This window comes from Anabrus simplex, chromosome 13 (genome assembly GCF_040414725.1).
Source record: "Anabrus simplex isolate iqAnaSimp1 chromosome 13, ASM4041472v1, whole genome shotgun sequence".
NCBI lineage: Eukaryota > Metazoa > Arthropoda > Insecta > Orthoptera > Tettigoniidae > Anabrus > Anabrus simplex.
Window position 1 is genome coordinate 38,929,207 of NC_090277.1, and position 15,324 is coordinate 38,944,530.

General features: G+C 37.6%; 1 protein-coding gene across 5 annotated transcripts in view; it reads left to right on the forward strand.

The window, feature by feature from the left end:
- Positions 1–15,324, forward strand: part of LOC136884700 (zinc finger protein 714) — a 242,411-nt gene that overhangs the window by 40,708 nt on the left and 186,379 nt on the right. For 4 of the 5 annotated variants that reach the window (XR_010861407.2, XM_068229978.1, XM_067156976.2 and 1 more), the window contains exons 6-7: positions 9,718–9,834; positions 11,721–11,837. Coding sequence is in view for 4 of the 5 variants with exons in the window: in XM_068229978.1 (XP_068086079.1) it covers positions 9,718–9,834; positions 11,721–11,837 (234 nt within the window). In the remaining variant the exon portion in view is untranslated. The remainder of the gene's footprint in view (positions 1–9,717; positions 9,835–11,720; positions 11,838–15,324) is intronic. The other variant, XM_067156977.2, reaches the window with a different exon arrangement.

The window sequence follows — 15,324 nt, forward strand, 5'->3', positions numbered from 1 at the left end:
AATAGCAAGAAAAATACAATCATCATCGATTCAGTATTGTACTTTAGAAAGCAGTCTCATGGTCAGTAATATTATTGTTTAATGTTAGTTTCTGGGAATGTGGGGCATTGCAGGTTGGATCCACTGATTGCTTTAAATTCATATCCATCCATTCTTTCTTCATTCTCACATTTTGAATTCTGGTCAGTGGAGGATTTTGGACTTTAAAATTGTCATTACATTTCATCATTTCATACCGTTAGGGGCCGATGACCTACATGTTAGGCTCCTTTAAACATTGAGCATCATCATCATTCAGCCTGCATGACAGTTCTGTAATGCCACTTGCTGCTCACTGAATAACTTTGCTTTCTCACATATTAGTGCTTAAGAAACTAGGCTATACACTTAACACTCCATTAGGTACCCATGAGTTTCAAATCGGCATGGTTGCACGGTTTCTTTTACTTTCATAAGCATGATTTTTTGCAGTATCAATTTGATTTTGATTTTTTTTAACATTCTGATGCCAGTATTGTTTAAGCCAGCATCATATATACTGGAAAAGTGGCGTAGTTTGTATAGTTTCTATAGAAGGACATTCCAGGAATCATTAATGAACAAGGAGAGTGCGTATGTGAGGATCTTCAAATGGCAGAAGTATTCAGTCAGCAGTATATAAAGGTTGTTGATTACAAGGATAACGTCCAGATAGAGGAGGTAACTAATACTAAAGAAATATTAACATTTACCTATGATAACAATGACATTTACAGTAGGATACATAAGTTAAAAACTAGAAAAGCAGCTGGAATTGATAAGGTTTCGGGGGATATACTAAAGACAATGGGTTAGGATATATAGTACCATATCTGAAGGACTTATTATTTGATTATTGTTTTCAAGAATGAATAGAGAGTTTCTATAGTAGCCCCTATGTGTAAAGGAAGGGATGATAGACATAAAGCTGAAAATTACAGGCCAGTCAGTTTGACATTCATTGCATGTAAGCTTTGGGAAGGCATGGTTTCTGCTTATATTAGACATGTTTGCAAAGTTAACAACTGGTACAATAGAAGGCAGTTCGGGTTTAGGAAAGGTTATTCCACTGAAGCTCAACTTGCAGGATTCCAACAAGATCTAGCAGATATCCTGGATTCAGAACGTCAAATAGACTATTGCAATTGACTTATGTAAGGCATTTGATAGGGTAGGTCATGGGATACTACTGGCAAAAATGAGCGCTATTGGAGTAGACAAAAGAGTGACTAAATGGCTGGCTATATTTCTGGAAAATAGAACTCAGAAAATTAGAGTAGACAAATCTTTATCTGATCCTATAATATTAAAAGGGAAATTCCTCAAGGCAGTATTATTGGATCTTTGTTTTCTTAGATATATTATATCAATGATATGTGTAAAGAAGTGGAATCAGAGATAAGGCCTTTTGCAGATGATGTTATTCTGTACAGAGTAATAAATACTGTATGGTAAGTTACAAGATTGTGAGCAACTGCAAAATGACCTCGATAATGTTGTGAGATGGACAGTAGGCAACGGTATGATGATAAATGGGGTTAAAAGTCAGGTTGTGAGTTTCACGAATAGGAAAAATCCTCTCTGTTTTAATTACTGCGTTAATGGGGTGAAAGTTCCTTTTCAGGATCATTGTAAGTACCTAGGTGTTAATATAAAGAAAGATCTTCATTGGGATAATCACATAAATATGATTTTGAATAAAGGGTTTAGATTTCTGCACATGGTTGTGAGGGTGTTCAGGGGTTGTAGTAAGGATGTAAAGGAGAGGACCCCAATGTATGGGACCCTCACCAGGGTAATTTGATTCAAGAACTGGAAAAAATACAAAGAATAGCAGCTCGATTTGTTCTGGGTGATTTCCGACAAAAGAGTAGCGTTACAAAAATGTTGCAAAGTTTGGGCTGGGAACACTTAGGAGAAAGGAGACAAGCTGCTCAACTAAGTTTGTGGAACAGTAAAAATACCTTTGTTATTTCTTATAGGAATAACTTTCAACATAGAAACATTAATGAGGATAATAACTTGTAAAAAGTTTATATGTTCCGAGTTGTCAATGGAGGAATGGGGTGAATGACGTCAATAGACAAATAAGTTTGAATGGTGTCTTTAAAAGTAGGAAAGATCACAATATGAAGTTAAAGCTGGAATTCAAGAGGACAAATTGGGGCAAATATTCCTTTGTAGGAAGGGAAGTTAGGGATTGGAATAATTTACCAAGGGTGATATTCAATAAATTTCCAGTTTCTTTGCAGTCATTTAAGAAATGGCTAGGAAAACAACAGAAAGGCCACCTGGGCGACTGCCCTAAATGCAGATCAGTAATGATTGATGGTGATTGATGGTGTTTTCTTCCATGTTGATAACAGTGTTCATAATTTTCTGTGTGCTCATTGCCCCTTAATGAAGTACGATTTTACCCAGTGGGCGGAGGTGATTCAGTGGTGAATACTAAGAAAATGCAATTTAATTAAATACCACTGTTACAACTGTTTAGCTCAGATTATTTTCAAATGTGTACTGCAGTGACACAAAAGAATGTAGTTTACATTCATTGGGTGTGTGTTTATTTCTTAGTCTACTAATGAAGAAGAGATCTTCCATATTTTAAATGGAATGGAAGTGATATTATTGTGTTTGAATCGATTTAATGCAGTGTAAGCTGGGGTATTCGTTGCCTCAGAAATATTTAGCAGAAGAAATTGGAAACAACAGTGTTGGTAATGTTGATAGGAAATGTTAATGAAGCAGGAGGTCAGCGACTTACAGACAGATATTCTGGGGAAGCTAACATACCTGGAGAAGAACCACTCTTCATCAGATCAGTATAAGGTAGGCAATTGATGAAGCATTCCTTCTTTTGATATTATTGGTGAGGTTATGCGAGGTAGGTTTCAAAATGTTTGGAGCCTAGTGTAAGTTTCCTTACCATGAAGCTCTGCACAAGTTGTTGAAAAAACTATCTACAAATTGCTTATTTACATCTTGAGTGTTGAAACTTCCCATTTTAACCTGGCACAGTGAAGTACCTCTTTGTTGTGACATGGTCTGTTTATGAAATTTTAAACCTGCACGACATATACTCCGCACGGCCTTACTTCTAAATTGTTCACAAAACAAATGATCATTGCCATTCCTCTGTTGCCAGCGTGCTACGCCCACAAGAACAGCTGATGCAATATGACCGTGGTAAACAGACCTTGTAAAATATAATACCGTACTGAATATGGAATAATAATAATAGTAATGAATACTTTACAAAAGAAAATATTTATAAAATCCTCCTATCAATACAATTCAAGTCATCTGTTAGTTGAAACAAAGTCTATACATGTTTCAGCCTAATCTCAAGGCCATCTTCAGTAGTAAAACGATTGTTACATAATATACAAACAAATTAAAAAACGTAATGATGTGAAGTGACAGTGATCATGATAAGTGAGTTAAAAACACATTGAGGTGCAAAGTCCTCTCGTCTAATAGATCTTGCTGGCTGTTAAATAAAACATTATGCTGAGGAGTGTAGTGAGACCGTCAATACTACGAATAAAACGTGTAACATCTGTAATGAGAAAAAAGGAATGTATGAGTGGATGAAGAACAAGTTAAAAATGATGTACGAAAAGAAAACTCATATGACTTACTTGTAACTAAAAGTTGTCGTCTCGAATGAAGATGACCTTGTCGGTCTCAAGTCACATTGACAACTAAGCCTGTGTGTGGCTTACTGTGTATCTGTGTCGATGTGGTTGGGAGGGGTAATGGAGGGGGAGGGGTAGGGAGGGAGGGACGTTGTGATTCGTGAAAGGAGGGTGGAAGGGCGGGTCTTGTTCTAGAATGTCGGTAGTGAAACTCTTTTTTATTAATGAACTGTTCGCAGATGAGCGGGACAAAGGTTTCCAATAAAATATTTTTCTTTTCGTTGATTTCATTTAAGTTATAGACGGGATTGTTATATTGGTCGATATCTATATATATATTCTCTAGTATATTAAGTAAGGGACCTAGAGAATATATATATATAGATATCGACCAATATAACAATCCCGTCTATAACTTAAATGAAATCAACGAAAAGAAAAATATTTTATTGGAAACCTTTGTTCCGCTCATCTGCAGACAGTTCATTAATAAAAAAGAGTTTCACTACCGACATTCTAGAACAAGACCCGCCCTTCCACCCTCCTTCCACGAATCACAACGTCCCTCCCTCCCTGCCCCTCCCCCTCCATTACCCCTCCCAACCACATCGACACAGATACACAGTAAGCCACACACAGGCTTAGTTGTCAATGTGACTTGAGACCGACAAGGTCATCTCCATTCGAGACGACAACTTTTAGTTACAAGTAAGTCATATGAGTTTTCTTTTCGTACATCATTTTTAACTAGTTCTTCATCCACTCATACATTCCTTTTTTCTCATTACAGATGTTACACGTTTTATTCGTAGTATTGACGGTCTCACTACACTCCTCAGCATAATGTTTTATTTAACAGCCAGCAAGATCTATTAGACGAGAGGACTTTGCACCTCAATGTGTTTTTAACTCACTTATCATGATCACTGTCACTTCACATCATAACGTTTTTTAATTTGTTTGTATATTATGTAACAATCGTTTTACTACTGAAGATGGCCTTGAGATTAGGCTGAAACATGTATAGACTTTGTTTCATCTAACAGATGACTTGAATTATTGATAGGAGGATTTTATAAATATTTTCTTTTGTAAAGTGATAACCGTCAATACGGAATGAGATTCATAACTTGCAATAGTAATGAATATGGATTGAAAACAAATTCACAAAAACTACACTTATTAACATCATCTGATGCTAATAAGAGAATATATTATTAAGAATAGAAGAGAATGAGGAAATAACACATCACTCACCGCTAATGGCTGGCACAGGAAGGAGGCTATGGTCTACAAAGGGAACACTCCACTGATCTCAGAGTCACTGGAACCCTCCAACAATGAATCACTGTCACAGTCACCAGCCTCAGAGATATTATGAAACTTTGGATGGATTTCTCCATCACATCTCCATTTTCCCATGCCTCACGTATTAATCTTTGTGTACTGCACACAACTTTCCTCCAGTCATCAGCACTGACATTCGCCACAGCTTTGCCTAACAGGTTCCCTCGGGTACAGTAAACCGCTTACTTTTGGTTGGAACATAATCCTTAAACTGAGCCCAAATTTTCTCTTTGCATTGAAATGGCAATTATAAGGTGGAAGTTGAATAACATTATGTCCATGATGTCTTGCAATTTCATCCACGACATACACAGGATATTGTGGCTTGTTTTCTTTCAGAGGCCACAACAGTTCACCTTTCTTCATGTCGTCCCACACAGGAATGTTGCCCTTCATTAACCACTCAGCAACAATTGACTTCTTTGCTGCCATTGTCAGAGCTTTGTCCAGAATTACGGAATGGTAGGGAGCATTGTCCATTACTATCGTATATTTATCAGACAGGTTATTCATTAACATGTATTCAAACCAGTGAACACTATTCATCTCTTCGTGGTAATCGCCAGTCTTCTTAGATCTCAGTACATATAAACAGGTACAAATCTGTTGCGGTACCGGCATGTAGCCCAATCATTCTCCCCCCCTTACCAATGGACACTGCCATTGTACCTTCCACAGATGCATCTGTCCAGCCCTTTCCTATGGTATGATTTGCATTGATCCGTGTTTCATCTAACCACACAATCGAATCAAAAGTTTCCTTCGTAACATCCCTTCACAACTGGCAGCGCCACATCACAGAATCACTTCCTCCATTAATACTCGCCGGCCGCTTAATTTCTTGCAACGGAATCCCACTTCCTTTACCAACACATTCGGTGAAGTCTTGCTTCTATTAAATAGTGTGCTTTCCCTCAGAGACTCACGTAGTTTCGCAAGAGAAGGGTGGTCTTTTCTGTGGTAGTAGTCAAAAATATGCTGACGAATGGCATCTTTCTGGAAACTGTCCAAGTTCGTCACTGGTTTGGCCCGATTCCTTTTCTTAACTGGCGTTTCAAACTTAGAGGATCCAGGAGATTGTTCCTCAGCATGGTATTTCTCCTTTCCAACTGCCACTGCTGTGTGTTTACTTACTTTGGTGGGGTCAGCAGTTCTCTGTATGGCTTGTACTAAAGTAAGCAGTGTAGCGCCGTTCTCCTTTTCTTTCTCAAAGTACTCGCGCACCTTGGATACATTTTCACAGCCTGGCTTCTCAAGGGCGTTCCTTGTCCCATACCTCTCGATTTCTTGCCAATTGTCTTTCCCGAACTACACTGAGACATGGTAAACATGACGGACTAAGTACGCTGATACACGGATGTAAAGAATACTCCAGCTATTTTATACTCTGAATAATTAAACCTGTATTTTACTAACTCATGCTATGCTAAACTGTAAACTATGCTATACTGTACTATACTAGAGAGATGAAGATTAATATGAAAAACACACTAATTACTGAAGGAAAATGTGAAAGATCGAACCATACCAAATACCATACTTGCTGAACGAGATAGGTTAACCACGTGGTGAATGTAAATATTAGACTTGGCAACTAGGATTCGAGATCGTGCTCTGCTGGTATAAATCTATATGAATGGCAGCTTGGGATGGGATGGATGTCTATGCTTCAGCACATAACCACCAGACAGAGCCAAAATCAACCAAAATGTAAATTTAGAAGTAGAGCCATGCAGAGTATATATGTTTCAAATGCCTGCAGTCAGTTCATTGCCAAAGCCTTTAGTGTCCATAATTTGAGAGCATAGAACGACATGTGTACCTATTATACTAGAGTCTGAACTTTTAAGCACTGTTAGGTTAGGATGCAAACTTATTTTTACGATTATTTCATTTAGCCTGCATGACAGTGACACTGTTTCTGTGGTGTTTTCTTTGTTCATTGTGTTTGCATTTGTTTCTTCAAATCAGGTTGAAATAATTGAAAATAGTTATGTGCTCTTAAGTTCTTATAAAAGAGAAAATGTTGGGAAAACAAGAGGTCAGTGATTTACAGACAGAGATTAAGGGAAAACTAACTTCTTACCTGGAGAAGAATCACACTTCATCAGATCAGTGTAAGGTAGGCAGATGATGAAACATTCCTTTTGATATTATTAGTGAGGTTATGTGAGGTATTTTATGAAAATTTGTGATCCTGTTATAAGGTTTCTTACCATGAATCTCTGTACAAGTTGTTGAAAAAACTATCTACAAATTGCTTGCTTGCAATTTGTGAGGGTTAAGACTTCCCATAAAGATCCTGGCACAACAAAGTACCTTCTCTTTCATGACTGGCTCTGGTCATGGGATTATGGACCTTCTTCATGACATCTATGTTTCAAATGTCTACAGTCTGTGTTCATTGCCAAAGCCTTTAGTGTCCATACTTTGACAACATAGTACAACACAAGTATGTCTTGAATAGAGTCCAGATTTTTAAGCACCAATTTCTCAGGATTTAAACTGATTTTGTTCAGTGATTCATTCAACCTGCATAACAATGACACTGATTCTACAGTGTTTTCATATTTCATTGTCTTTACATTTGTTTCTTCAAACCAGGTGGAAATAAATGAAAATAATTGTGTTCCATTGTGTGTGTGGAAGAGAAAGTGTTGGAAAAACAAGAGTTCAATTATTTACAGACAGAGATTAAGAGGAAACTATCTTCATACCTGGTGGAGAATCACACTTCATCAGATCAATATAAAGTAGGTAGATGATGAATCATTAGTTCTTTTGATATTAGTAGTGAGGTTATGTGAGTTAGGTTTATACATTTTTGGATCCTAATGTAAGTTTCCTTACCATGAAGCCCTGTACATTTGTTGAAAACACTATCTACAAATTGTTTTTATTGCATTTTTTGAGGTTATAAACAGCCCGTGATATCCTAGCAAAACGAAGCGCCTCCTCTTTTATGATGTTGTCTCGTCATGGTTTCGTGGACCTTTTCCACAACATCTATGTATCAAATGCCTGCAGTAAGTTCATTGCCAAAGCCTTTACCGTCCATACATTGACAACATAGAACAACACATGTTTGTCTTGAATAGAGTGTGGTCTTTTAAACGCTGATAACTCGTGATATCCTAGCAGTATGAAGTATCTCCACTTTCAGGATGTGGTATGGTCATCAGATCATGAACTTTCTGCTCAACATTTATATTTCTTAGACCTACATTCAGTTCATTGCCATAGCCTTTAGTGTCCATATTTTTGACAAGAAGGAGCAATACAACTGCCTCCTAACTGTAGTCTGAATTTTTAAGTCCTGATTGGTTAGGATGCAAAGTTATTATAATGAGTGGCATGTTTCATAAAGCCTGCACAACAATTCTGTAATGCTGTTTGTACATAACTTAAATGTATATATTGCAGGTATGTCATATTAAAATCCCTTAAATTTTTGCTACGCCCCATTATATGAGAGTAGAGTGGGCTAGATGCTACTTGTTACTTGCTGAATAAGTTTGTATTCTAACCTGTTAGTGTTCAAGAAACGGGGCTGTACACGTAACACTTCGTTAGACACTAATGAGTTTTGAATCGGAGATCGCGGTTGCACAGATGATGTTTTAATTTCAGAAGTATGACTTATGCAGTATCTGTTCTTGTTTGGATTTTAAATTTCTGATGCAGGTATTGTGTTAGCTAGCAGCATATACCCATACACTGGAAATGTGGTGCTGTTTCTATGATGCTTTCATCCATGTTCATAACAGTGTCTGTTAACTTTCTATGTGCTTATTACCCCTTACTGATGTGGAAGATTTGAGTGCTGCTTTACTAAGTGGACAAAGGTGATTAAGTGGTGAAAACTAACAAAATATAATCTGTTTGAATATCAATGTTACAACAGTTTAGCTTAGATAATTTTCAAATTTTTATTCTAGAGACGTTAAAGAATGTAGTTTACATTCATTGGGTGTGTGTGTGTATTTTATCTACTAGTCTACTAATGAAGAAGAGAACTTCTGATGAAAACTGGGGGTATATGTTGCCTCAGAAATATTGAGTAGAAGAAATAGAACAATAGTTTGGGCAGTGACAGTAGGAATGTTGGTGAAAGAAGAGGTCAGTGATTTACAGACAGATATTAAGAAGAAACTAACTTTATACCTGGAGAAAAATCGCACTTCATCTGATCAATATAAGATACGCAGATGATGAAGCATTCCTTCTTTTGATATTAGTAGTGAGGTGATATGTGTTAGGTTTCAAAATTTTTGGATCCTAAGTTTCCTTACCATGTAGCTCTGCACAAGTTGTTGAAGAGACAATCTACAAATTGCTTACTTGCATCTTCTGAGGGTTAAATCTTCCCATGTTATCATGGCACAATGAAGTGTCCCCTCTTTTAAGACGTGGTCTGTTTATGAGATCGTAAACCTTCTGCACAATGTCTCCGTTTCAAAGTCCTACAGTCAGTTCATTGCCAAAGCCTTTAGAGTCCATACTTTGACAACATAAATGCATGTACCTCTTATACCAGAGTCTGAATTTTTAAGCACTGATAGGTTATTTTGCAAACTTATTTTTATGGTTGTTTCATTCAGTCTGCAGGACGGTGACACTGTTTCTGTGCTGTCTTCATTGTTCATTATTCATTGTTTTTGCATTTGGTTCTTCAAAGCAGTTTGAAATAATCAAAAATAATTTTGTATTCTAGGTGTCTGTGAAAGAGGATGTGTTGGGGAATCAACCGGTCCATGATTTACAGACAGTGATTAAGGAGAAACTAACTTCATACCTGGAGAAGAATCACACTTCACCAGATCAATTTAAGGTAAGCAATGATAAAGCATTCCTCCCTTTGATATTAGTAGGGTGGTTATGTGAAGTAGGTTTCAAAGTATTGGGATCTTCGTGTACATTTCCTTATTATGTATCTCTGTACACGTTGTTGAATAAACTATTTTCAAATTGCTTTATTGCTTTTTTTTTTGAGGGTTAAGACATCCCATGATGTCCTAGCACAATGAAGTATCTCTACATTCGGGACGTGGTCTGGTCATCAGATCTTGATCTTTCTCTAAGATGTCTATATTTCAAAGGCCTACAGTCAGTTCATTGCCAAAGCCTTTGGAGTCTATACATTGACAGCAAGGAACAACTCAAGTACCTCTTAACTAGCATATATATTTTAAAATGCTGATAGTGTAGGATGCCAACTCATTTTAATGATTAACATGTTTCATTCAGCCCGGACAAACATTTTGTAATGCAATTTGTATAAATATTGGAGATACGACCATTTAGAATCCCTTAAAATTATGCAACGTCCCCTTGCATGCATGTAATACACATAACACTTCATCAGGCACCAATGAGTTTCAAATTGGAGACTCCGTTGCTCATGTTGTTTTAATTTCAGGAGCATGATTTTTGCAGTATCTATTCTCGTTCGGATTTTTTACAGTAAGATGCCAGTATTGTGTTAGCTAGCGTCATATACATTGGAAATGTGACACTGTTTCTATGGTGATTTCATCCACGTTTATAACAGCATTGCTAACATTCCGCTTGCTGATTGCCCCTGAACGATACAAAATATTTGTGTGCTGCTTTACTCAGTGGTTTGAGGATTCAGGGGTGAATTCTACGAAAATGCAACAATCTATTTAAAAATTCACTGTTACAAGAGTTTATCTCAGATTATGTTCAAATGCTTACAGTACAGACTCAAAAGAAAGTAGTTCACATTCGTTCGGTATATACTTATTTTTTACCTATAGTCTACTAATGGGTTCAAACCCCACTGTTGGCAGCCATTAAGATGGTTTTCCGTGATTTCCCATTTTCACGCCAGGCTGTACCTGAAGGCCATGGCCACTTCCTTCCCAGTCTCGGCCCTTTCCTATCCCATCGTGTCAGCACAAGACCTATTTGTGTCAGTGCACTGTAAAGCAAATAGCAAAAAAAAAAAGTGTTCTAATGAAGAAGAGGACCTTTCATATTTTATACAGAATAGAAGTGACTTTCTTGCATTTGCATGGATTGTTATTTAATGCAATGAAAACTAGGTCATTCATTGCCTCGTAAATATTAAGCAGAATAAATGGAAATAAGAGCGTTGGTAGTAGGTTCTGTTGAAACAAGAGGTCAGTGATTTACAGACAGAGATAAAGGTTAATCTGTCTTCATACCTGGAAAACAATCACACTTCATAATGTAATATAAGATAGGCAGATGATAAAGCACCCCTTCATTTGATATTGGTGTCAAGGTTGCGTGAGGTAGGTTTCGAAAATTTGGGATCTTGGTGTAAGGTCCGTTACTATGAATCTGTACAAGTTGTTGAAAAACTATCTACAAATTGCTTTTATTACATTTTTTGAGGGTCCAAACTGCCCATGATGTCCTGGCACAATGAAGTACCTCCTCATTAATGACGTGGTCTTATCATTGGATTGTGGACCATGTGCACAATATCAATGTTTCAAACACCTACATTCAGTTCATTGCCAAAGCCTTCACTGTCCATACCTTGACAGCTTAGAATGACGTAAGTATGTCTTAAATAGAGTTCGCATTTTTAAGCGCCAATATGTTTGGATAATTTATTCAGCCTGCATGACAGGGACACTGATTCTATGGTTCCTTCATATTTCATTGTTTTTGCATAGTTTTCTTCAAACCAGTTTGAAATGCATGAAAATAATCGTGTTCTAGGTGTGTGTGAAAGAGAAAGTGTTGGGGAAACATGAGGTCAATGATTTACAGACAGAGATTAAGGGGAAACTAACTTCATACCTGGAGAAGAATCACACTTCATCAGATCAATATAAGGTAGGCAGAGATGAAACATTTCTTTTGATATTAGTAGTGAGGTTATGTGAGTTAGGTTTATACCTTTTGGAATCCTAATGTAAGTTTCCTTGCCATGAATCTTTGTATAAGTTGTTGATACAGCTATCTGCAAATTGCTTTCTTACATTTTGTTAAGAGTTAAGACAACTCATGGTATTGTAGCACAACAAATTCTCTTCCTTTTCGGGACATGGTCTGGTCATCGAATCATGAACTTTCTGCTCAACATCTATATTTCATAGGCCTACACTTAGTTCATTGCCAAAGCCTTTGGTGTCCATACTTTGACGATAACGAACAACACAAGTGCCTACTAATTGTAGTCTGAATTTCTAAGTGCTGATCGGTTAGGATGGAAAGTTATTTTAGGGAGTGGTCTGTTTTATGAAGCCTGCACAGCAATTCTGTAATGTAGTTTGTACATATATGTACATATTGCTGATATGGCTTATTAAAATCCCTTAAATTTTCGCTACGCCCCATTAGATGAGAGTAGCGTGGGCTAGATGCTACCTGTTACTTGCTGAATAAGTTTGTATTCCAACCTGTTAGTTTTAAGAAACTGAGCTATACACGTAACACTTCGTTTGGCACTAACGAGTTTTGAATCCGAGATCACGGTTGAACAGATGACGTTTTAATTTCAGACTATGACTTGTGCAGTATCTGCTCTGGTTTGGATTTTTAAATTCTGATGCAGGTATTGTGATAACCAGCAGCATATACACTGGAAATGTGATACTGTTTCTATGGTGTTTCTTCCATGTTCATAACAACATTTGTTAACTTTCTGTGTGCTGATTACCCCTCAACGATGTGGAAAATTTGAGTGGGCAGTGGACAGAGGTGATTAAGTGCTGAATACTAAGAAAATGCAATCTATTTGAATACCACTGTTACAACGGTTTAGCTCAGATTATTTTCAAATTTTTACTGTAGAGACTCAAAAGCATGTAGTTTACATTCATTGGGTGTATGTGTATATATATATATATATACTTTTTATCTAATATTTACTAATAAATAAGAGACATTCCATATTCTAAATGGAATAGAAGTGACGGTATTTAATATGAATGGGTTGTTTTTAATGCCATGAAAACTAGGGGCATACGTTGCCACGGAAATATTGGGCAGAAGAAATGGAAACAATAGTGTTGATAATGGTGATAGGAATGTTGGTGAAACAAGAGGTCAATGATTTAAAGACAGATATTAAATCTTTCACTCTGGCATAGCATGTATGATGGCGTGACCCTCTGGACACGAGCAGCAGGTGCTTCACTGAGCCCGCTCCGCTCTCCAGTTTGCAGTCAGTTTGTGACATGAGGAGAGGACAGCCAGAGTTTAAAAGAATTTTATTTTATTTCTACTTCGTGTTCAAGGAAATCCTTATGAATATATTTATAGCACTTTTCATCTTCCTCGCACAGAAGACTTACAATACTCATGGTAAATCAGTTCAAAGAAAACATTTTCCATTGTCCACTAAACTTTTCAATCTGGAATTAGCTGCTTTGTATTTATTTCTTCTGATTCAGGTCCTACTTTTTCCAATTTAGTTTTATGCTTGGTGGTTTAGGCACCTGATTTTCATCCTCTCTATCTTCATCTTCATTTGAATCATCGAAGTAGGCCAAACTTTTAGACAATTGAAGCGGTAACTGGAGTAGTAAACGTACTTGAAGTAGGGATGTTTGAAGGCATTCCGTGACCAGAACGAGATGACAAATCACTATCATAGTCATCTTTTTCAAAGTTGCTACCCTATATGAAGGCAAGAGCTTCCTCCGCAGTATATCTTTCCTCCGTCATCAGGCCTTTCACAAATTCAAAGCGATTGAAAGCTAAGTCAAGAAGCAAAAGCACGTCAGCACTAGGGAGCAACTAGGCTCAAAGTGAGTAACGAAAGTCTTTGAACTGTTTACTCCTGTCATCTGGTGATAATAGCTGTAACTACAGACCCCGAAGACAGCCATGAGAGACCTCTATAGGCCGAACTTACGCAGCAGTCTATCGTCGTGAAACGGAAAACAGCCGAAAGACGTGATTCTTCTAATAATAAGATAGTTTGTAATACTTCTACAGCAGTGAACCGTGTGCACGGCACAACTTCCTCCTGACTGCTACAGCAATCAACTGGAGTAAAAGGGTTAAGAGGAAACTAACTTTATACCTGCAGAAGAATCATCTGATCAATATAAGGTATGCAGATGATGAAGCATTCCTTATTTCGATATTAGTAGTGAGGTTATATGAGTTAGATTTCAAAATTTTGGGATCCTAATATAAGTTTATTTACCATGAAGCTCTGTACTAGTTGTTGAAAAAATCTTCAAGTTGCTTTTTTTTTTTTTCATCTTCTGCAGGTTAAAACTTCCCATTTTTTAATTTTTAATTTATTTCATGTGGCTGTTTCTAGCCGAGTTCAGCCCTTGTAAGGCATACCCTCCCATGAGGGTGGGCGGCATCTACCATATGTAGGTAACTGCATGTCATTGTGGTGGAGGATAGTGTTATGTGTGGTGTGTGAGTTGCAGGGATGTTGGGGACAGCACAAACGCTCAGCCTCCAGGCTATTGGAATTAACCAATGAAGGTTAAAATCTCCAGCCCGGCCGGGAATCGAACCCAGGACCCTCTGAACCGAAGGCCATTACGCTGACCATTCAGCCAATGAGTAGGCCAAAACTTCCTATGATATCCTGGCACAATGAAGTACCTCCTATTTTGTGACGTGATCTGGTTATAGGATCACATACCTGCCATGCGTTCCAGTTTTTCCATAAAATGTACGGATTTTGAGTGTTTTACAGTCGTATCGATGAACAAAGTTATTGTACCGATTTTGAATATCTGTGCTTGCTTTTGCTTTCTGCAGTCAAATTGGATTTTTTTTTTTTTTTTGCTAGGGGCTTTACGTCGCACCGACACAGATAGGTCTTATGGCGACGATGGGATAGGAAAGGCCTAGGAGTTGGAAGGAAGCGGCCGTGGCCTTAATTAAGGTACAGCCCCAGCATTTGCCCGGTGTGAAAATGGGAAACCACGGAAAACCATCTTCAGGGCTGCCGATAGTGGGATTCGAACCTACTATCTCCCGGATGCAAGCTCACAGCCGCGCGCCTCTACGCGCACGGCCAACTCGCCCGGTCAAATTGGATTTGTTTGACTTTCTATAGTAACTGGTAATACGAGATGCTGCGTTTGAAATTAGAGCAGTAAATGTATTGACAATCACATTATCGATTATCACCATCACTGTGCTTTTCTCACCCCATTTCGACCTCAACTGCTACTCCATTCATGGAGATTTTCCCAAACAAGTACCAGGCTGTGATTTTGAATAAAAGAAATCAGTGAAAAGTAGCAGGCTGTGAATTTATATATAACAACTTTAGTAACTGTGTTGCGCTTTGTAGCAGCTGAAAGGCTTTGTGTGTGTGTGTAACATTGTAGTAGTTCTG